Genomic DNA, 22,526 nt, shown 5'->3' on the forward strand with positions numbered 1-22,526 from the left:
CCCACCTCCGCCCTGTTCTGGGGACCAGAGCCAGCTACTGCTCCAGCTCCTCCTTTCAGGGAAGCCACCCACTCCCCAGAGTGAAGAAGCCTCCGGGACCAGCCAGCCCTGGAGGGGCCGGGAAGGGGCCGGCTCCCGATCCGCACCCCCGGGAGCACGGACAGGTGCTGGAAGGCCTCGCAAGCTGCGCAGAGTCATCCCGGGCTTGGCCCCAAGCACCCCCCCAATGGCCAGCCCCCTCCCCACCGCCCCTCCTGTGTGCCCACCCCCTGTTGAAAATGGTTTCTTTTTTTGCTGTCACCATTGACAGCTGAATCAGAGAAATGGGAGGACGCAAGAGGACGGGGATGGCGCGTGTTGGGGCCGGGACGGGGAGGGTGTTCGCGGTGTTACGAGGTGGAAGGAGCCGTGCAGCGAGCATGACCCGCTGGGCAGCTGGCCAGCAAGGGGCCTCCCGAGGCGAGGCGGGGGCAGGGGGCGCTGGAGTCCTGGGCGCAGGGGCCACTTCCTGGGACCCCAGACGCGAAGAAGGCATGGGAGTCCCCCACCCCCCGCCCACCCCACCCGCCGCGCCCCGTGAGGGCCAGAGACTGTCCACTATCTGTAAGTCTGCTGAACTGATGTCAGGATGCTGGGGAGAACTGGAGGGGCTGGGGGGGAGGCAGGGGGAGAGCCCCCCAGATTCTCCTATGAACCGTGTCTACCACCCACTCCCGGGCCTGCTGGTCCATCGCCACCACAGGTAGCTGGCAGCTTGGCTGCGGCTCGAGTCCCAGGGACGGCCCTTCTGGCCTGGCCTGGGCCTTTCTGCCCCTGCTTCCCTCCCAGCCTGCCCCACCACCTACAGCCACCTCTGCAGGTGCCCCAGCCCCTGCCCCTGACTCCAGAGCTTGAAGGGGGCAAGGGCTCCCCGGACCACAGGGCGCCGAGGCAGAAGCAGGGCAGTGGGAAGCAGTGTCCGGGCAGGGCCGGCGGGACCAGAACCAGCAGCGAGCTGGGGGCAGCGGGCTGACGCTGCACGTGACCAGAGCCCAGAGGCCAAACAGTCCAGGGAGCACGCGGGCGGGGGGCGAGGGGAGCCAGGGTGGCGGGGAGCGGTCCGGCCCCCTCCGTCCCCGCACCCCCGCCCGAGGGACCCGGGCAGCCCACCCCGGGGCACAGGCGAGAGGCACCCGACCCCTGGTGGTGGCAGCAGGCGCAGGAGGGCAGCAGGCGGCTGGGGTGTGCGTGGGTGGCAGCGAGGAGGGGCGAGGGAGGAAGCTGGCTTCCTGAAGCTTCCTCAGCCCTCAAAGACCGACCAACAGACAGACAGACAGCTGGCAAGAGGCGGCCTGGAGGCCACGGCTGCCTCAGTGAGTCCCTGACCGGTGGAGGAGGGGCCCCGTGGTCCTGGGGTGGTGGGGACCCCGGGGAGGTGGGGGGGCACTCCGGGCAGGTGGGAGCGAGGCTGCGTGGGGTGCCACGCTGTGTGGCCGGGGAATGGGTGCTGCCCCATCAGACGGCCCCGAGGGGCGCGGGGAGGGAGCCCCAGGGCGCTGCAGGGGGACCAGAGGCCAGCCATCCCTTCCTGCTTCGTACGAGCTTCTCGCTCCCCGCACATCTGCACGGCCGGGGTGTCCCCTCACCTCGGGGCTTAGCGGCTCCGCCGCCGCCCCCACCCCTCGGACGCCACGGCCTGGCTCTGGGAGGTGGGGACGGTCCCCCCCAGGAGGACTCAGGCCCACCACCTCCGTGCCCCCCGTCCCCCCAGCTGTCGCCTCACCATGCGCTGCCGCTCAAGGGCTTGTGAGGCCATTTCCTGTGACGGTTACAGAGGCGGGAGGTGGGGGGATGGGCGGGGAAGAAGGAAACACCCCCAGCCTACCTCCCTGGACAGAGACCTCAGAAGCCAGAATGACCTTGGGCCCGCCCGCAGCGAGGACAGGGTCCCCAAGGGTCCCCAGCTGGCTCTGCTGCTGCCGCCGCGAGAGGCCTCAAACCTCTCATCTCGGAGCGGGCCCGGCCTGGAGGTGGCTTCCGTGAGCTTTCTCTCTCCCTTCCACGCAGAACGCGCGGCTCCTGTTTCCTCCCTCTCCTTCCTTACCTGGGCCCCGCGCGGGCCCCCTGTGCTCCAGCCTCGGGCAGCCTCTGCCCCCCATCCCCCTCCGTCTGGAGCCCTTCCTGACCTTGCCTCCCCGCACAAGCTCCATACCTCATTGGGTCCCTCCTCCAACCCCGGCCACCCCACCGCCCTGGGTCCCCCCTCGTAGGGACCCCGGCCTTCTTGCCGTGAAAACGACAGCTCTGCTCGGAGAAGGGACGACACCTGAGAGCGGAGGTGCCAGAAAGCAGGCGGCGGGCCTGGGCTTGGGTGCCTCTCAGGTGGGCAGAGAGGCCGGGGTCAGCTGCCGAGGGCCCTGTCTTTCAGGTGAACCTCATGGCTGCGTGAGCCTCCCCCAGGCCAGCACCCAGCCCAGCATGGTCCAGGACTGGGGGGGGTGCTCGAGAGCACGGCCGTCCACCTGGTCTTTGGGGGGAGCCATGACCCAGCCGCCACCCAGCAAAGCTCCGGCCAAGAAGCACGTGCGGCTGCAGGAGAGGTGAGGCCTTTCCTGGGGGGCGGGGGGTGTCCCAGCCCTGAGACCCTGCGCGGTGCTCTCTGCCTGCCCCTACAGCTCCGAGGCCGAGGGCTGAGGGCTCCAACCTGGAAAGGAACCCAGATGTGCTCATTTGCATGTCATTTGCATGCACTGACAGGTCGGGATAAAGTTTCCCGCCTCCTTGGGCTGCTCCCCAACCCGAGGCGGGGCTGTAGTCCCTGGAGCAGGGCTGTGTTGGGTCTGGGCTCGTCCACGCTCTGGGTGTGGCAGGAGGGGCGCAGGCAGGCAGCTGGAGCGTCGAGGTGACAAAAGGAGGGAACGCAGCGGGGCCAGAGCCCTCGAACCCACCGGGCCTCCGCCCAGGGGAAGACCAGGAGCAGCCTCCTCAGACGTGCCCTGAACCAGCAACAGCAAAAAGCAGCAGCCAGTGGTGTTGTCGTGCCCACAGGAGGGGCTCCAACGTCGCTTTGATGCTGGATGTGCGGTCCCTGGGGGCCGTGGAGCCCATTTGCTCAGTGAACACGCCCCGGGAGGTCACCCTGCACTTTCTGCGCACAGCTGGACACCCCCTCACCCGCTGGGCCCTGCAGCACCAGCCGCCCAGTCCCAAACAGCTGGAGGAGGAATTCCTGGTAAGAACTTGGGGTCCCCCCGCGGTGCTGTGTGCCTCCGAAGCACAGCCAGCCAGCGGGCACCGTACTGTCTTGTCTTCGGGCCTCCGGAAAGAGAACCCACGAGGGAGAAAACCACCCCGTGGGCCCCTCTGCGCTGCACCCCTGCAGACCCACGGAGGCCAGGAGGGAATTGCCGGGATCAGCCCCTGTGGACACAAGGACGGGGCGGCGGGGGCAGGCGGGCACGGGGGTCGATATTCACTCATCTCTTCCCTCTGCCAGAAGATCCCCTCGAACTTCGTCAACTCTGAAGACCTGGACATCCCTGGCCACGCCTCCAAGGACCGCTACAAGACCATCCTGCCGAGTAAGAACCGCGTGTCAGGGGAGTGCAGCCGTCCCTGGGCTGGACGGTGTGAGGGCGACAGGCGCGGCCCCAGCGAGGGCGCGTCTACGAGAGCAGTGGCAGGTTTGGGGATGGGAGTCCGGGGCTCTGAGGGGCTGACCCCGCAGGCCCTAAAGGCCCAGGGCCCCGCACAGAAGCAAGCTCCAGACCCTGGGAGACTGACTCCTGCCGCTGCCCACCCACCTCCAGCAACTCCCAGCCCTGAGGCCGTCTCACCGCCCACCCCCGCCCCCGCCCCCATCCCCGCCCCCACCCCCGCCCCTGCCCCTGCCCGCCTGGTGGGTCAGCACTCAGCCCAGGGAGCGGGAGGGAGTGGCCCTCGTCCCGGCCCAAGTCAAAGACGGAGGGGAGGTCCCCCCGCTTGCAGGGCCCCGTCCAGAACCAGGCCAGCCCTGGGGGAGTTTGTCTCCCCTGCTCACGAGCCCGGCCTCCGTCCCTGCTGGGACTCGCGTGGGGACAGCCCTCCCGCTCGAGGCAGAGCTGGGCAGGCCCAGTGCAGCCCGAGTCCTGGCGCCTCGTCACCACCGTGCGAGTTTAGCAAGTCACTCGTCCACATCCCGTGTTCACCGTCAGAGAAGACGCTTTCTCCTCGACGTCTCTTTCTCCGTCCCCGTTGGCACAGTCCTGCTCCGCCCCTGCCCACCCTCCGGGCTGGAGTGTCCCGCCGACCGCCCACGAGCCCCTGCTGCTCCAAACCCTTTCTTCCACAGTCCGTCCCCTACAGCCCCACCGGGTCAACCCGCCGGGTCAACCCGCCCCGGGAGGTCCTTTGCTCACGTCCCTCTGCTGCTCAGAGGCCTTCTGCGGCTCCTATTGTCTGCACACGAAGTAATTTAGTGGGTCCGTGGCCACCTGCTATCCCGGACTCGCTGTGACAAGCGCGGGGACTCACCTCTTCCTGACCCCGTGGGAGCTAGCATTAGTCGGTCCCCTTTTGACCTCTGACCTCTGCTGATCTTTACTTCCCAGATCCCCAGAGCCGCGTCTGCCTGGGCCGGGCACAGAGCCAAGAGGACGGAGACTACATCAACGCCAACTACATCCGAGTGAGTGGCCTTGGCCGCCGCTGCCCTGCGGGGAGTGGGCTGTGTTTGAGGACATCTGTCCCCAGAGAACACCTCCCAGCTGTGGGTCCCGCTCCAGTCACCGCTGCCCGGCCCCGCCAAGCTGGGGCAGACCCCGAAGGGGCCCCGGCCACCAGCCAGAGCACAGAGCAGATGTTACGCTGGGATGATACCAGCCCAGGGCCCTTCATCCCCGCCCGCCCTGCACCCAGGGAGCAAGTCGCACCGTTGCCCCGCCCCCTCCATCCCGGGGCTCAGCCTGGAAGGTGCTGCACACAAAGGAGCTCTTAGCTGTCTCCTCTCTCTCTCTCTCTCCTTCGTGGAGATGGTTTAACATCAGTGTAGGAACCAGGGGGCGGTGGCTCCCTACCCGGGTTCCCCACCTCTGCGGGGGCCCTAAGTAGCTGTCCAGGCAGCGCCCCTAGTGGCCCGGGGTGGCAAGGACGGCGGTCGGAAGGAGACCTCCCATGAGCCGCAGAAACGGGGCGAGCAGCCTCTCTCTGGGCTTCCTCATCTGGAGGAGCTGAGGCTCCGAGGGCTCAGGAAGGGGCCGCAGCCCCGAGTGCATCTTGCTACTAAATATGTAAAAGTGATGCGGAACGGCCAGCCGGTCCCTCCACCAAGGGCTGAACGCGGTTTTCTTCTTTTGTGCGGGTAGAAGGCTGCGGGGAGGCAGGGGACGCGCCCCACAAAGGACCAAAGGACGGAACAGGCGCCGGCCTCTCCGTGCACTTTCTGGAATCGGATCTGTACCGCTTCCCGCATGCCAGATACGAGCCCACTTCCCAGAGGAGGAAGCTGAGGCTTACGGAGGCCGCCACCCCGCTTCCCGCGGCAGAGGGGGGCAGAGCGGTGGTCTGAACCCGTGCTCCTCCTCCCGGAGCCCGTGTGGGGCGGCCTGATCCCAGGACCTGCAGGGTCCAGGTCCCCCCACCACTGCCCCGGCCCTCTCTCACTGCTTCCCGCCCTTCCTTTGCACACCCCCCCACCCAGGGCTATGACGGGCAGGAGAAGGTCTACATTGCCACCCAGGGCCCCATGCCCAACACTGTGTCGGACTTCTGGGAGATGGTGTGGCAGGAGGAAGTGTCACTCATCGTCATGCTCACTCAGCTCCGGGAGGGCAAGGAGGTAGGAGGTGGGGCCGCAGTCCCTAGGGAGCCGCCCGGCTACCCCCTCCCGCACCTCACAGGCCCCTACCCCCTAGGGGGCAGCTCAGCACTAGGCCCCCCACCCCCGCCCCCTGCCCCAGTCTGCGCCTCTCAGAAAGTTCTGAGTGTCAGAGGCAGGGCGGGGAGGAGCGAGCAGGTGCCAAGCTCCAGGAGCCCCCCTGCCCCAGGGCTGACCCAGGCCGCCCATAGCCCCCCAGTGGGCAGGAGAGGGGCCCACTCCCCTTTCTGGCATCCTGGCCCTGCTCCACTGATAGACACTCCCCCTCTGACTCCCAGCTCCCTCCCTCCTAGAAATGTGTCCACTACTGGCCCACAGAAGAGGAGACCTATGGACCCTTCCAGATCCGCATCCAAGACACCAAAGAATGTCCAGAGTACACTGTGCGGCAGCTCAGCATCCAGGTACAGGAAGTCCCGGCGGCCCCTGACCTCCACCCGGAAACTCAGGCCCACCCTTCACGGGGAGCCAGGGCTTCGCGCTTCCAAACCTTCTCAAACACGCATCTAAATGAGGAGCTTGAGGGGCCCGGGGCGGGGGACTCAGCGGTGGGGGTCTGCCTCCGGCCCAGGCCGTGACCCCGGGTCCTGGGATCAAGTACCATGTCAGGCTCCCTGCATGGAGCCTGCTTCTCCCTCTGCCTGTGTCTCTGCCTCTGTCTCTCACGAATAAATAAATAACAAAATCTTTTAGAAAGTAAAAGAAGAGCTTGAGGCACAGAAGAAAGAGAAGCATAGGTAGTGCCCTAGTGTCAGGGCAGAGCCAACGAACCCACAGGAGCCACCAGGAGGCCCCGGAAAGGAGAGGTGGGGTCCCGGAGTCCTGCTGGAGGAGCCAGGGCGGGAGACGCATGGTGACACACGCCAAGGGCTGGGAAGTGCCTTCTATCAGCACCTGGCGCTTCATACTTTTCCAAGGATTCCTCTATCAGTTCATTATCCCCCAGGCGTCCAGAGAAGTGTCCTACACGGTACCACTGCCTCCTTTCCCTGAGCAAAAAGAATGAGCTTAAGGGACGTGCCCAGAGTCACGTGCTGGTTAGAGCAGAGCCAGGGCTTGAACCTGGGCCCTCCCCGTCGGTGGGCACAGTCCTCCAGGCGCGTCGGCACAGGGAGTGGTGGGGCTTGGGGAGCAGAGGGGAGGCCCAATCCCACCCGCTCGGTCCATGGGGTGATTCTGGCCCTCGCCACCCCTGGCACCAGAGGAGAAGCCTGGCGGTGCCCCAGCCTGACCCGGGCCTCATGCCTGTCCCCGTAACAGCACCAGGAGGAGACCCGGCCAGTGAAGCACGTCCTCTTCTCCGCCTGGCCTGACCACCAGACCCCGGAGTCGGCGGGGCCCCTGCTGCGCCTGGTGGCCGAGGTGGAGGACAGCCCAGAGGCGGCTGCCAGCACCGGCCCCATCGTGGTCCACTGCAGGTACGCGGCCCCCGTCCTTGCCTTGGGTCTGTCCCCGGAGGGGCCCAAGAAGGACAGCGTCGGGCAGGCCCAGCTCTCCCAGGAAGGGCCCTCTAGGCCACCAGCAAGCACCACGTGCTCATCCTCTCCTCCAGGCAGGGCCTGGCCACCTGGGCCGGACACTGGGGCACAGGCCAGAGAGCGGACACTATCAGAGAGCTTCCCCGTCGGCTGGGGCGGGCAGGGGTCATGGCCCCTGCTGCTGAGGAGACAGCTTGGCTTACGGCCCCAGGAAGGATGCACATCAAAGGACGAAGTGCAACACAGGGTGATGAGGGCTGTGTGGCGGTGCCGGGGAGCACAGGACCAAGTCGCACATCCCAGACTTGGGCCAGGGAAGTTTTTCCAGGAGGAAGGACGTTTAAACTAAGTGAAAGCCCGAGAGGTGAAGTAGCCAAGTGAGGCATGCAAAGGGGAGGCGCTCCCGACTGATGGAACAGCATGTGCAAAGGCCCCTCGACAGAATTTCTGAACGGACGCATTGCTGGAGTAGAGTGACATGGGGGGCCTGGGGGTCACGTGGGGGAGGCGAGGAGAGAGCTAAGAGTCACTCTGGAAGGCCCGTGACAAGACGCCTCCTGGGACTGGCTAAGAAACTTGGATTTAGCCAGAGGAATACTAGGCTGCAGAGTGAGAAGCTGAGTGGGACGGAGGGGGCAACAGGCACGCGCTTCCCACAAGGACACCATTCCAGAGCAGAGCACGGGCACAAGCACAGGCAGAGGGACTCATGGGCCCCCTCCCCACAGGCCACCTCTGTCGGGGTTCAGACGAGAAGTCTCCCCAAAGAAGGGGGCGCCGGGAAGGTCCCCTGAGCATGAGCAGCTGTGGGGGGGCCTCACGGCTGGAGAGGGCGGGGTGGGGGCTCAGCAAACTTGGGGGGGCCCCAAGCTGGAAGCACCGCCCGCTGCTAAGCAGGAGACGGTCATCCGAGCGTCCACAGGGATGGCCGCTGCCCTGGGACAGGGTTAGGGACACGTAACCTCCTCCAGCACCAGCTCCCACCCGCGACAGTCTCGCCAGCTTCCCCCATCCCCAGGCCTCCACCCCCAAAGAAAGTGCCCTAAGTTCCCCCTGCTTCTCCGTAGTTTGGGGCCCGGGGCCACGTTCCCTGGGCCCTGTAACCTCCCACCCCCTCCCGGCCGTGTCCAGTGCAGGGATTGGCCGGACCGGCTGCTTCATCGCCACCCGCATTGGCTGCCAACAGCTGAAGGCCCGAGGGGAAGTGGACATTCTGGGCATTGTGTGCCAACTGCGGCTGGACAGGTGGGTCCGCGGAGGTGGACGGGATGGGCCTGCGGAGGTGGACGGGTGGACGGGATGGGCCTGCGGAGGTGGATGGGTGGATAGGATGGGCCTGCGGAGGGGGACGGGTGGGTCCGCGGAGGTAGACAGGTGGACAGGCGGGTCTTTGGAGGTGGACGGGTGGGTGGACGGGCCTGCGGACGTGGGTGGGACCCACAACCTGAGGACTGGCATCAGTGCTTCCTGGGCACCACAGAACTTGCAGGCACATCGCCATCGGGCCCTTCCCTTGAGGAAGAAAGGGACTCTTGGCTTAAAGATCTGTTTCTTTTGCAACTAGCGCCCAGGAAAGACTAGAATTTTAGCTTTGCAGGCTGAGAATTAAATACGCCACTCTGTGGATATCTGAGCACAAATCTGTTTGGGTTTTGTTTCCAAATTCCCTACTGAGGGGAAGGTGGAAGAACAGGGTACGGTTGGTTCTAGATAATGCATGGAAGGCCCTGGACCTGGACATGGGAACCAGGGTGCACCTTCTGACTTGCACCTACCGAGCTGTCTTGGTATTTCTCTAGGCCCCATCTCTTTATCTGGAGAGAAATAATGGCTCTTTCCCCCGAGAGCTGGTGTAAGGAAAGAGTTAACTCCCTTTTCTCGTATATAAGAGCCTACTCTACAGATATATGGAATGGTTATGCTTGCTTTTAAGATGGGGAGGCGGAAACTTTGAGGTTTGGGAAAATTCGAGGCCTGGTCCTGCCTTGGGAGCCAATGGGTCAGAGAAGAACAAGTCTCAGTATGAGTCGCCCTGACTATGGGGCAGAGGGGCCTTCCTTGTAGGGAAGGAGTGAGGGGCAGCCGGAGGGCGTAGGAAGCTCAGAGGATGAAGGTGGGAAGTGGCTGACAGTTCTCTGGGAGGACCCCCCATGCAGGGCTCTGAGGCCTGATCCCACCCTCCCCACTCCCCGTCTGCGTGCTTCCCATACAGGGGCGGGATGATCCAGACCACGGAGCAGTACCAGTTCCTGCACCACACCCTGGCCCTGTATGCGGCCCAGCTGCCGGAGGGGCCCTGCCCCTGACTCCGGGGGCCCTCCACCAGCCCAGGGGCCAAATTCCCCCAGGCCTGGGTGGGGTGGGGGGGCTGGGAACGTGGGCCTCGTGACCTGAGGGACCCCTTGGAGGGGCGTGGGGAGGGCTGCCCCTCTCAGTGGACTCGCGCGGCCACAGGAGGCTGCAGCAGACTCAGGGCTTTAGCAGGGCCGCCCTTCTGCTTCCACTAGCGGCCCCAAACGGACGCTTGGGGGACCTCCCGTGTCCCTCTGGGCTTTGAGCGAGGAGCCGGCATTTAGGACAGCTGAGAAAGGAGCCCAGGTGTCCGGGTCCTGCCCACAGCGCTCCGCAAGCTTCATCTCTGGGACGTGGACATTAGGTGCCTCCCTGCCATGGCGAAAGCAATGGGAAAAGCTCCCAGGAGCCGCGCCAGCTGTGCCCCCGTCCTGGGGCCGGCGAGACAGTGACCCAAGACCATCGGCTGCCTGGCCCTGCCCAAGCACAGGCCGGATGCCAGAGAAGCCTGGTCCTGACCGTGGCCACGTTCCCAGCATCCCCGCAGGGACTGTCTCCTCGCCCCACACCTGCAAGGGCTGGATACCACCCACCGAAGGGCAACAAGGCCCCAGACCGCCCCTGTGCCCACACTGGAGTCCTGGGATCAGGCTCCAGGGCTGACCAGGCCAGGCAGTCGGAACCTCTGGAAGAGGGGAGGCGTGGGGACCCCTCAGAAGTCCAGCGGGGTCCTTGCCTCCATAATTGCCAGCCGCTTACCCCAGCTGCTCCGTGGGAGGGCCCAGCATCTTCGGTCTTCCTTCCACGACCTCAGGAGAGCCCTCGGTAGCAGGAGGTACAAAGGAATGAGGAGAAAGGGTGAAACAAAGGGCTTGGCCTGATTTTAGAAAGCCAGCCGCCTGCCCCTGCCTCCCCCCCCCCCCCGTCCCCCTGCATTTGCAGAGTGTGCCTGGAGAGCCTGGCTGTTTCCACAGCAAGTCGGGGTGAAAGCGCTCCCTGCGGACCTGGGGCCTCAGGCTAATTTGGGATCCCTCTGAGTCTATCTCAGAGAGCGAACGCCCTTCGGCATCTCAGTATCAGCACAGTTTCCAGGGCACCCACCATCACTCTCAGGGCTCACCTGCACGCCCCCGGGAGACCTCCGGTCCTTCATCCTCGAATCCAAGATGTGCTGCTCGTGAGGGTGAAGGAAAGTGCCACCCTCTGGGTGCTCAGCCCCCAGGGGCTGCCTTTGCTGATGCCGGTTCGGGAGCCCCCCAAGGAGCTGGAGCCTGGAGAACAGCCGAGTCTCCTTGTGCATGACGCCCCTTCTGAAGAGCGTGCAGTGTGGACACGGAGGTTCATTTTTTTCATGCTTCTGCTTGGTCTCACAACGGAATCTCTCCTTCCTTGCAGCCCCGGGAGCTGGGTCCCCAGCCCCCCAACCTTCCCTGCGCCTGATGGGAGGTGCGCACAGGCTGTGCCCGCCCGGATTGCGGGGCAGGAGCTCTCAAGTGCCTGAGCCTGCCCAGCTCAGACCGGGCAGGGAGGGAAACAGAGGTGTAAGCGTGGGCCCGCAGGCTCCCCTCCCTGGTACGCCGCCCCCACCCCTTCTAGAACTTAGTACAAGCTCTGGAGAAGGGACCGGGTAGAAGAATAAAGGCTTTTTTGGATGACTGATTCGTTTCTTCCCATCTTTTTCTCAAGCCTTGGAGCCTCTTCACAGCAACAGAGTAAGATGCCACAGACCAGGAGTGAGCTCTAGACCCTTACCCCAGGGCATGCATGTTTCTAGAAGTTCTTGAGACGTGGCATAGTGACACTGCAGTTTAGGAAGTGGGGCAGAGGGGTGCCTTGGAGCTAGGTCGGGACCTAGAAGAGGCAGTAGCTAGAAGGATGATAGTTTGGGATCCCTCCACTTTGGCCACTGGTCATCCAGGCTCTCCTTGGGTAGGCCTGACACATAGGGTTTGGGTCGGACGCCCAACTGTGAGTACATCTGAAAAACCAGATACTAAGGAGCACCCGCCCTGGGTCGGGACTGCCCTGGGGCCTGGGGGGAACGGCCAGCTCGGGGGCTCAGCGGGCCCTGCAGCCGCATCCTCGGAGGCCGCAGCATCCTGGCCCGCCCTGTGCCTCCCGCCGTTGGCTCTCCTTTGGGAGAAAACTTTGGCTTTCACCAAAACAGGCCAACTTTTCCGAGCACTGCCCGTCTTCCTCCCTGGAACCGCCCCTCCCCTGCAGGGGTTTATCTACGGATTATGATGACAGAAGCACCGGCGGGCAGCTGTTCCACTTGGGGTCGGGGCTGCCCAAACCAGCAGCTGAGGGCGAGTGTGGGTCACAGGACAAGACGGAGCATTGACGGGCCGGCCCGGTGGTCACTGTCGGTCACTGTCGGCTGCTTAGGTTGCTCCGGGGCAAGGACCCGGGAACAAAAAGCCTCCATCAGCCTCCGTGCAGGCCCCGGAAAGTGGGTGAAGCGTCCTTCTCTGCCTGCCGGACGCCAACCACCCCCCCCCCCCTGGCGGGCGCATCCCCCGCCGCAGGGCCGGGCCGGTGCCGGGCGCGGGCGGGAGGCAGGGCCGCGGGGTGGCGCGTCTCCCCGGGCGCCCGCAGGCGCAGGCCGAGCCCCGCGCCCCGCGCCCCGCGCCCCGGCCGCCCGCTGGGGTCGGGGGGGGCCGCGCCCGGGGCGCGCCGGGCGGCGGCGGCGGCGGCGGCGGCGGAGGGCGGCGGCGGCGGCGGCGGCGGCGGCGGGGGCGGGGGCGGGGGCGGGGGCGCCGAGGCCACACCCATCGGCGCGCGGCTCCGGGGCAGCGAGTCGTCGGCCGCCGCGCTCCAGCCTCCGCCCGCTCCGAGCCGCGGACCCGGGCCGCACGGGAGGGGCCGCTCGGGCCGCAGCGCGAGGGCAGCGAGGGGCGGCGGCGGCGGCGGCGGCGGCGGCGGCGGCGGCGGGCACCGGGCGGGGCCGGCGGCGGCGACCATGATCGCTTTGTTCAACAAGCTGCTGGACTGGTTCAAGGCCCTGTTCTGGAAGGAGGAGATGGAGCTCACGCTGGTCGGGCTGCAGTACTCGGGCAAGACCACCTTCGTCAACGTGATCGCGGTGCGCGGGCGGCGCGGGCGGGGAGCGGCGGGCGCCTGGGGCCTAGCGCGGCCGCGGGGACCCGGGGCGGGGGGCGCGGCGGGGCGGGGGCCGGGCCGCGGGCGCGCGAGGGGGGGCGGGGGCGCCAGAGGGCACAGCGCCCCCGGCCCCGCGGAGGGGGCATGACGGGGCGAAAGTGCTCGGGCCTCCCCGCCCCGCGTGCGGACGGCCGGCTGGGGGAGGGGGCGCGGGCGAGCCCAGCCCCGCCCCGCGGCTCTAACCCTCGGCGCCCCTGGTGCCCCCGCGGCCCTAACCCTCGGACCCCCCGCGGCCCTAACCCTCGGACCCCCCCGCGGCCCTAACCCTCGGACCCCCCGCGGCTCTAACCCTCGGCGCCCCTGGTGCCCCCGCGGCCCTAACCCTCGGACCCCCCGCGGCCCTAACCCTCGGACCCCCCCGCGGCCCTAACCCTCGGACCCCCCGCGGCTCTAACCCTCGGCGCCCCTGGTGCCCCCGCGGCTCTAACCCGCTGCCGGAAGAGGAAGCCTGGCGCTGGAGGGGGAGGGGCGGTAGCCCCGGGGCTGGAGCCGGGGCATCAGCGGAGGCTCAGCGGCTCCTCTGGGCGACCCCGCGGCGTCCTGGTCCTGGGGGTCGGGAGGGCGGCCTCCTAAGGGACTTTGGAGAGGCCGCCGCGCCCAGAAGTTGCCGCGGGGGGAGCCCCGGACCGCAGCCCGAGTTGGAGGGGCGCTGCCCACCCTGGGGACCCGGAGCCCTGAGGCCTTGGGTCGAGGCCGGCCGGCGCGATTGGCGGTTCGCAGCCAGGGAGTGGTGGGGAAAGAGTTAAAATCTGTCTCAGAAAAAGGGAAGACGAGCTCCATGGCAGTGTGAGCTGAGGCTGCAGTAATGGCTGCGGCCTGCCTTGCAGACCCGGCTGCACTGGGCCTGGGACTCCGGGGGGCCTTGAGGCCGGGCCGGGGTGGTCCCGCCTCGCCCCAGCATGCTCCCCGAGAAGGCCGGGTTGGCCACATAGTGCCCGAAAACGCGCATCGCGAGATAGGTCAGCAAAGAAGTGTGGTGGGTCAGCGAGGTACCTGAGGTACCTGAGGTACCTCCCTGCGCCCGCGTTCCCGGCCCTCCTGGAAGAAGAGGGCCCCCTGACGCATCTCAGCATCCCAGGAGGAGCGCTGCCTGAGGCGGGAGGGCCGCACCTCGCCTCGGCTCCGGCCTGGAGCTGCGGGTGACCCATGGTCACATGTTTAGGCACCAGCTTCCCTTTTCCAAACATGCCTTGCACATGACCTCTGCTCCTTCCTCCACCCCATGGTTCCTGGCTCCTCATCTGCCAGGGTGAGACCTTCGGGCCCCTGCTGGGGGTTTTGGCATGCCGGTTTCCTAGGCAGCGTGCACCCCTGAGCTCCCGTCTGCCCAGGCTCTGGCCCTAGAGTCTGGCCCCTAGTTAGATTTGGCACTGACTCAAGCCCTTGGGCCCCTTGGGCAGGAGCATAATGCCTGGACTCTGATCCTGCAGGCCTGGGTGCCTCGGCTTCTAGGCATTTTGACCTGGGACATGTCTCCAGGGTAAGGCCAAGAGGAGGAACAAGTTGCTGCTGCTCTGATGGCTCAGCCTAGGTGTCACCTCCAGGCCCCAGGGAAGCTTCTCTCATGGGGCATTTATGAATGTCATGCTCCTGGGTGGAGATCCACAGGCCCCTGGGTGGGTTCCACTCCCTGGCCAGGAGGGCCTCCTCTAGACCTGCATCACGTCCAGAACAGGAACAGAACTCAAGAGTCACAAATGACACTGCCAGGGTCAGAGTTTCCGGGATGTACAGAGACAGCCTAGCCCATGCATTCCCTTTTTTGAAATTAAATTTGCCACTTTGGCTCTCACATCCTAAAAAGTGCAAGCAAAATTTCCCTTTAAAGAAAAACCACCCCTCATGGAGATTTCAGTGGGAGTTCTAGCATCAGGGGAACTGGTGTTCTCAGATCCTCCCGGGTTCCAGCACTCACATTTCTGCCCACCTGCTGTATAACCACAGTAGAGCGTCTTTCAGAAGGAAATGAAGAATCGGAACCCCTGGGCTCTGTTCCCATGCCCACTACTGACTCTGAATCACCTTTCCTGTTCATTTGGCATCTGTTTGCCTCAGCTTTTTTCCCATTTGGCTTTTTCTACTCACTATATGAGGCCCGACTGTAAATAAAATTGAGTTTATGTGTCTTAGCCACTCAGCAGGCTAATGTGAACTGGAGAAAAAAAATTATGTAGAGACTTCTCGCCACTTCTAAGAACTTAAAACTTAGGTTTGGAGTTCTTCTGAAAAAGCTGTCATGTAGAAGGTAGGAGATGATTTGCCTGAGGGAAACAAGAGAGCCATTTTCAAATATCTCAAGCCATTTAAATATGTAAAAGACTGTCCTGTGCAAGAACTAGTCTTGGGGTTCCCAAGCCTTTGGAGCAAGGGATGGCAGTTATAGGAAGATGGATTTTTGACTCATTATAAAGAATTCTCTTGGAGAATTGGAGCCCACCTAAGAGGGAATGAGCCACAGGGTATTCAAGTCTGGGACGAGAGGTTAGACCAGGTGACTTTGGGGTCACTTCCAACCTTAAACGAACAGCTTGTGAGATCAGGAGGTGTTAGCAGGGAAATGAAGTCATAACTTGGTTCCAACTTAGCTTAGGTTCACAGCTGAACTGGAAATATGGGTGCCAGGGAGCCTGTTCCCTAAAGGGCCTCCTAGCCCAGGATCACATGCGGCCAGGCTGGGCTTCTCATTTATATGGGAGCCTGTGGGTCTTCTAGTTGCCAGAGACGCCAGATGGCTTCTCATGTATATCCAGACCATTTCCAAGCACTTTGTGAGCCTGTTTTCCAGTCTCTAGGAAACAAAAACCCTTCTCCCCATTTTGCAGAAGGGAACCTCAAGGCCCAGAGATGTTGAAGTGTCTTGTCCAAGCTGCATCATGATGAGTGATTAACAAAAACTGGGCTTTCTTCTTCAGACCCTTATGTTCTTCATAAGCCCAGATGGGGGAGGAGTGGACTTTGGTCCAGCAGGCACCCCCACCCCCACCCTGGCACCCTGCTGGGGTCTGGGACTTAGAGGGCAAGTGGTTAGGGTCTCCATATTTAGTGGGAAGCCGTCCTCCTCCAGGGCACTCCTTTCTCTCGGTGATTAACTATTAGGGCTCTTGGACCCTTTTGATATCTGATGAAAACTAGAGGCCCTCGGTGACTCAGTCAATTAAGCACCCGACTCCGATTCCTGGTTTCAGCTCAGGTCAGGATCTCAGGGTCGTGACATTGAGCCCCTCATGGGGCTCTACAGCAGGTGTGGAGCCTGCTTCAGATGTTCTCCCCCTCTGTTCCCCAACCCCCACTTACTCTCTCTCTAAAACAAAACACACATTAGAGACCCTTTCCCCAGAGAGGTGTCCCTACAAACCGAAATTTTGCACATGTAGGTCAGGTGCAGTTTCAGGGGGTTCAGGGACTCTCCGAAGTCCATCTGTGTGGCCCGCAGGTTAGGGACCTGCTCCCTGCACCTTGCCGTGAGCATCCGTCATGGGGACTCAGTCCTCACTTCCCGGGCCTTGGAGCATGAGCCTGGGCAATTCCCGCAGGTGAAAGGGAACCAATCACTCTCATTCAGACGGGACCCTGGGAGTCTTCACTCGGGCCTGCAGGCTCTGAGTAAGAGCTCATGCCTCCTCCATCCTGGCTGATGCCGAGCCTCTGACTTTTTTACGTGACCTGAGGCAAATTATTGCTACCAGCTAGCAGCAGACAATGGCATGGTTCAGAGACACGGCTGTCACCCTGAGATTCCAGGCTACCGAAGCCCCGTCTCCTGCATCTGGGGGAGGCGGGTAGTAAACACAAGTGTCCTACCTGTGAACATGGAGGTGACCTTGGAGGGAGTTTTTTGGCCTTACTTCAAGCCTGGGGCTGGTTTAGAGCAATCTAGACATCTTGGAGACAATGTAGAAGGGGAGAAACGAACATCATTAGAATTCAAAAACTGGGTTGTGGGGTCTGGAATTACAGTCCACTCCTAATTATCCAGCAGACACGTGCTAGTGTTGTTAACGGGGGGGCAGGGTTCGCCGCCCCAGGAAGCGCTCAGTCTCGTGGGGACGCAGGAGGCAACAGGGGATGTAGAGTGTGGATCACCCCCCCTAACAAATGGAGGGTAGTGCAAATACACCAGAACCGTAGACAGTCCAGAAATTGCTGGGTGTGCACTGCACTTTGGGGGGCCCTGTTCATCTTCCCTCCCACTGTTTGCTGCTAGTTTGAAGATCCGTATGCCCGCTTCCCTTGTGGTCCCCCCACTGTTTTACCATGACCTGTTTGAAATTCTTTTGCTGGGAGCTCATTGTTCCTCTGCTCCGCTGGAGACTCAGTACAGTAAAGGGGCTTCTGTTCCAACACAGAGATGTTGGTGAGACCTCAGGAAGAATTTGTTCTCGGTGTAGGCTGAGACTGAGAGTGCCTGGAGGGGAGGTGCCTCGTGCTCACGGGGGTGGGGGTTGGGGGGGGCTGTGGCGTGGGGGGGGCTGTGGCGTGGGGTGGGCCCCTGAGATGCTTACGGCCGTCCTGCTGGGAAGCAGGGGACACTCGGGAGATGGCCCCGTGCCCCTTGCATACAGGGCCCGCGAGGCTCTGGCCTGGCCTCTGCTTTATCCTCGCGGCCTCATGGCTGTGGCTGCCGGGGACGGCGCGTCTGGGTTCCACCGATCTGTACCCCCCCTTCCAATTCTGACTCTTCCTTGCAGTCAGGACAGTTCAATGAGGACATGATCCCCACCGTGGGTTTCAACATGCGCAAAATCACCAAAGGGAACGTGACCATCAAGGTGAGCGGCAGGAAGGCGAAGAAGAGCACCTGTGTGCATATTGGGGCGGGGCAGCCGGGGGGAGCTGGGAGGGTGTCTGAGACCCCGGGAGGAGAGGCGGGAGAGGCTGGGAGAGTTGGGGAAAGGCCGCAAGATGCCTGAGGCAGGCCAAGGGCTGTAGGGACAGGAGGGAAGGGAGCCGGTTGGGTCAGGTTGCTGGGCTGCTGCTGAGACATGTCACCCTCTCTCTCACTCAGCTCTGGGACATCGGGGGACAGCCCCGATTCCGCAGCATGTGGGAGCGCTACTGCCGAGGAGTGAGCGCCATCGTGTAAGTGCAGGGCCAGGTGGGGAGGAGGACGCGGGGCTCAGCCTCCCCTGCCACCCGGCCTCCCTGCCTGCGGGGACCATGGGGCAGAACCGGATGAGTCACAAACCTCGGTCCATGATACACCGTCCAGTCCATGCGGGGCCTGCCTTTACTTCACGAGCCGCATGTTTCTCACCTGCGAAGCACTCGGAGCACCTCCCGGCCAATCTGAGGGCCAGAGTGTCAACCGAAGGCACCGGTGTCTTCCTGCCTCCCCCAACCTAGAGTTACCACCATCCTGAGTTTCGTGATTTAAATGATTCATTCCCCTGCTTTTTAAAAATAATTGTATCTTATCTGTATGTAGATGTATGTATATACATGCCCAACAAAAGATTGTTTCATTTTCACTGTTTTTTAGAAGTATCTCGCTGTAAGAAAATCTGGGGATTCCTTTGCTTTTTTCATTCAACCATGGCCAGTCTTCCCATGCAGACCTAAGAGGGTCACTGGGAGGGATTTACACCTAATCTGAAAGGGCCAAGCTTCACACACACACACACACACACCCCGTGTGACAGCTTCTCTAGAGGGGACTGGATGACAGGGTAATGGCGGGCCGTGGAGGAGGCCCAGGTGGCCCAGAGATGCAGAGGTGACCGAGCCGGAACAAGATGTTTTCCCCTGCAAGCACAGCTCCTCCTCTTCCTACCTCTCAGCCCTGAGTGTCAACATGCCTGCCCCATCCTGCCGTCTGTCCCCCAGGTACATGGTGGACGCCGCTGACCAGGAGAAGATTGAGGCCTCCAAGAACGAGTTGCACAACCTACTGGACAAACCCCAGCTGCAGGGCATCCCGGTCAGCAGCCCTAACGGAGCGGGAGGGGAAGGAGCCCGCTGGGCAGTCACTGGGGGCAGGGCAGGAAGCAGGGGAAGGCCAGGCGCCCTCAGGGTGGCGGGGGGGGGGGGGGGGGGGGGGGGGGACACACCGGGAAGCAGATAGCCTGGCCCGGCCACCCTGGACCAAGTCCTTGCCGTCCCTCCTCTGTAGGTCTTAGTCCTGGGTAACAAGCGAGACCTCCCGGGAGCACTGGACGAGAAGGAGCTGATTGAGAAAATGTGAGTGGTTACCCTAGCCTTCCGCCTCCCGGATTTCCCAGGAGGTGGGGAGGCGCCCACTGCTGCTGTCAGTGTGGCCACCTGGCAGCAGCAGAGCCCACCCCGCCCGGGTGGGGGGTGGGGAGGGCAAAAGGGACGGACTCCAGCCCCAGCCCCAGGCGCCCTGGGCAGTCCTAGCCTCAGCAGGCTCTCCTCTGGTCCCCCCCAGGAATCTTTCTGCCATCCAGGACCGAGAGATCTGCTGCTACTCCATCTCCTGCAAAGAAAAGGACAACATTGGTGCGCGTGGGTATGGGGGAGCTGCTGGCATTCTGGGGACAGCCAGGGCCGGGGGTGGGTGGGTGGCATGGAGGCGCTTCTGGGTGTGCTGGAGCAGGACTCTCGAGGGTTTCCACTGCGCGGGGGGGCCTTGACGCCCAGAGTCCCTAGCTCTCGGTAGGACAGGTCCCGGGGGGCTCAGATTCTGAGCGTCAGCCTCGCCCTCCCCAGCTCCCCCCACTCCTGGCTTGTGTGATCTTAGGCAAATCGCCCCCTTCCGTGGGCCTCACTTCACCCTCTGTAACGTCACAGGGTTGGATGAAGTGATGCCTAGGCCCCAGGGTTGGATGAGGTGATGCCCAGGCCCCTTGGGGCGGGGCAGTCCATGGCGGCTCCCCTTCCCAGCACCCGGATACCCCTGCCATGCTTTGGCTCTGGGTGACCTTAAAGTTGATCCCCAGCCGTGGTTTGTAGGCCCAGGGCTCCCACCACTCCCCTGGGTGTGCCTTGCACCTCCTCAGCCGGCCCACCGTGGGAAGGCCTATAAACTTCTCTGTTGTCCCCCGCCCAGACATCACCCTACAGTGGCTTATTCAACACTCAAAGTCACGGAGAAGCTGAGACTGCGGGCCTTCCCCCTCGGACCAGGGACCTGCTGTCATCCAAACCCGAAGCCGAGCTCCCCGCCCACTCCACCGTCCCCCCTAAGCCCGCCCCTCCTCACTTAGTGTGGGGAGGGGTCCTCTGGGGATCCCAGAGTCCTGTTCTGCTGAGGTTTCAACTCCTGATTTTATTGTAAAATAAACTGCTCCCCTTTCTGATCCCCTAACCTCTTGCCCTCCGCCCTTTACCCACCCTGTTTCCATCCTCCTAACGACCCAGCCCCACAGCCCCTGCCCTCCTCCCCGCAGTGCCCCCCCCACGCTGCCCTTTTCAACACTCTTCTGTTTTTGTCCTGTGTGTACAGTATATATATGTATATATCTTTTAATTTTTTAATTTAAGCAAAGACTAAAATCAAGCATTTGATGCTGCAGGGGCCCGTCAGGATCTGGGAGGGGGACGGTCTGGAAAGAAGGAAAGAGCTGCAGGGCTGGCCTGGGGGCAGGTGGGGATTAGGGAAGTGAAGGCTGACACCTGGGGCAGGTACCAGCTGGGCACCCGTGGACGTCCCCAGGTCCTGTTTGTTTCCCTTGCCAGTCTGGCCTGTCCCTGCAGTGCTTGAATATCACAGGCTGACAGGGAGCCTCCAGAGGCGCCCCTCTCCGCCCCCAGTCTCAGTGGGGGCCAGCGGGCACCACCCAGTGCCACAGACCACCGGGCCGCAGGGGCGGGAGGCCAGCCTCCTCGCTGCCCCCACGGCCCCTCCTGCCGGCTCCCGGCTCCTGCCCGGTTCCCAGGGCCCCCAACTCCATGGGCCACCTCATTTTCTGTTCTCGTTTTGCAGAGTTGCACAAGGAGAGAACTCAGCATGGGGGGTTGGTTCTTTGGGTTTTGTTTTGTTTATTTGTTTAATTTAATGATTTGTAAAGTGATGTTCCTCTTCCTTTTTTTACACTTTTAGCTCATATTTAACCTCTGTTTGGAAAATGATTCTTGTAACTGTACATTTTTTTGCCTCCTAACAACAAGAATAAATGACCAGTTTTGTGTTGGGGGGGTGTCGGGACCTGGTTATTTGTGCGTGGAGGCCGCGGAATGGCTGGCGGGCGGCGCCCCGGGCACAGACCGCCCCGAGAGGGAGGCACGCGCTCACACGGGCACACAATAGCACCCACAGAGCAGCCTCCGCACGCGTGCCCCCCCCCCCCCCCCCCCCCCCCCCCCGCCCGCGGCCCTGCCTGCACACGTGCATGCACACGCCGCGAGCTCCAGCCCTGGGCTTGCAGCTGCCGGGGCGAGGAAGCCTGTGGGCTCCGGGTGCGGGAGCAGAGCTCCCCGCAGCCAGGATGGGGCCGCAGCCCGAGCCCCGCCCCCGCGCGCCCCCAGCCCCCCGCCGTTCCCCAGGGGCGCTGCTGAGGGCGGCCCCGCCTCCCTGCCGGGTAGGTGCCACCGGCCTCCTGGACAGGCTGCTCCTTAGTCCTCGGCTCAGTCCCCGTCCCCTCCCCAAGTGACCCCAGCCTCGGGAGCCGCCCCCCCCCCGCGGCGGCTGCCTCAAAGCCTCGGGGCCCGGCTCACCCAAATCCAGGGCCGCCTTGACCCAGATCTGCGGGAAGCCGGGGCTCCCCGGCCCCGCCCCTCCAGGGTCCCGGCCCCGCCCCGGGCCCCGCCCCCTGGTTCCCCGGGCCCGCCCCTCCAGGCTCCCGGCCACGCCCCCTCAGGGCCCAGGCCCCGCCCCTCCAGGCTCCCGGCCTCGCCCCCTCAGGGCCCAGGCCCCGCCCCTCCAGGCTCCCGGCCACGCCCCCTCAGGGCCCAGGCCCCGCCCCTCCAGGCTCCCGGCCACGCCCCCTCGGGGGCCCCCAGGCCCCGCCCCTCCAGGCTCCCCGGCCACGCCCTTCGGGCTCCCCGCCCAGCCCCTCCAGGCCCCGCCCTCCAGCCCCCCCTGTCCCTCAGCACCTGGAAAGTGGAGCCCGCCCTGCGCCGCTCCAGGCCCTCAGCTCCTGCGTCTGCAGGGAGAAGGAGCCGCGGTCCGCTGGGATCTGGGAGCAGGGACCCCAGGGCTCAGGGCTCTGAGCCTCCCCAGCCCTCCCTCGGTGTCCAGGGCTCCCTCCTGCAGATACTTTCTGGCCAGAAATGACTTGCTGGGGGACGTGGTTCCCCACCGACAGGGGAGTTTGAGGAAAGAACGTGGATGGAAGTTGGCAAATGGAGCAAAATGATTTTAGGGTATCTTCCAGTTCTAAGGGATAGGAAACGTGCCCCCTGGTTAAGGAGGTGGCAGCTGGGACCGGGCTGCCCCCGTGCTCTCCTGGCTGCAGACGTGGCAGCGGTTCGCCCCTGGCCTGGGAGGCCGGGACAGGCCTGTCCCTCACACAGGGAGCGGGACCAGGACGGGGCAGGTGTCGGGGCTGACCTGCCTTTCCCCGTCCTGCGTCCCCTGTGAGGGTGACACCTGAGACCTGACGGGCTGAGCTGGTGAGCAGCAAGCAGGCATCCTCCTCCTGGGGCCTGCACACAGCAGGTGCCTAACTGCCTAAAGAACTTGTAAAATTTGGACAAGGAACAGACTGCGTGTATGTGTAAATGCCCGTGCCAGGGACCCTCTGAAGTGCCGAAACCCGGGTGAGCCTGGAGAGTCCCCCGGCCAAGCCTACCCTGTGGTACTAGGGAATTCATTTCCCAAGAGGGAGCAAGGAAGAAAAGGTGCCAGGTGTCACGCCAGATGC

At 63.7% G+C, this 22,526-nt stretch overlaps 2 protein-coding genes across 6 annotated transcripts; both read left to right on the forward strand.

The window, feature by feature from the left end:
* The first annotated feature begins 1,197 nt into the window (after window positions 1-1,197).
* PTPN7 (protein tyrosine phosphatase non-receptor type 7) lies at window positions 1,198-11,262 on the forward strand. Of its 4 annotated transcripts, none has more exons than XM_038541883.1 (11): window positions 1,221-1,352; window positions 1,877-2,018; window positions 2,408-2,579; window positions 3,028-3,211; window positions 3,476-3,560; window positions 4,569-4,645; window positions 5,657-5,794; window positions 6,127-6,237; window positions 7,094-7,251; window positions 8,443-8,556; window positions 9,524-11,262. In XM_038541883.1, exons 3-11 carry the CDS (start codon window positions 2,458-2,460, stop codon window positions 9,615-9,617), a joined length of 1,083 nt encoding a protein of 360 aa, XP_038397811.1. In that variant the 5' UTR covers window positions 1,221-1,352; window positions 1,877-2,018; window positions 2,408-2,457; the 3' UTR covers window positions 9,618-11,262. The 4 variants fall into 4 exon arrangements, with proteins under 4 accessions (XP_038397810.1, XP_038397811.1, XP_038397812.1 ...); XM_038541884.1 differs by having other exon boundaries at window positions 1,877-2,009; XM_038541882.1 differs by lacking the exon at window positions 1,877-2,018 and having other exon boundaries at window positions 1,198-1,352.
* A 1,259-nt stretch (window positions 11,263-12,521) lies between these two features.
* Window positions 12,522-20,855, forward strand: ARL8A (ADP ribosylation factor like GTPase 8A). Of its 2 annotated transcripts, none has more exons than XM_038541888.1 (7): window positions 12,522-12,688; window positions 17,454-17,534; window positions 17,771-17,844; window positions 18,589-18,682; window positions 18,875-18,942; window positions 19,129-19,221; window positions 19,772-20,855. In XM_038541888.1, coding segments are annotated over exons 1-7 (534 nt in total). In that variant the 5' UTR covers window positions 12,522-12,565; the 3' UTR covers window positions 19,773-20,855. The 2 variants fall into 2 exon arrangements, with proteins under 2 accessions (XP_038397816.1, XP_038397814.1); XM_038541886.1 differs by having other exon boundaries at window positions 19,151-19,221.
* Window positions 20,856-22,526: the final 1,671 nt, after the last annotated feature.

Source organism: Canis lupus, chromosome 7, assembly GCF_011100685.1.
Source record: "Canis lupus familiaris isolate Mischka breed German Shepherd chromosome 7, alternate assembly UU_Cfam_GSD_1.0, whole genome shotgun sequence".
NCBI lineage: Eukaryota > Metazoa > Chordata > Mammalia > Carnivora > Canidae > Canis > Canis lupus.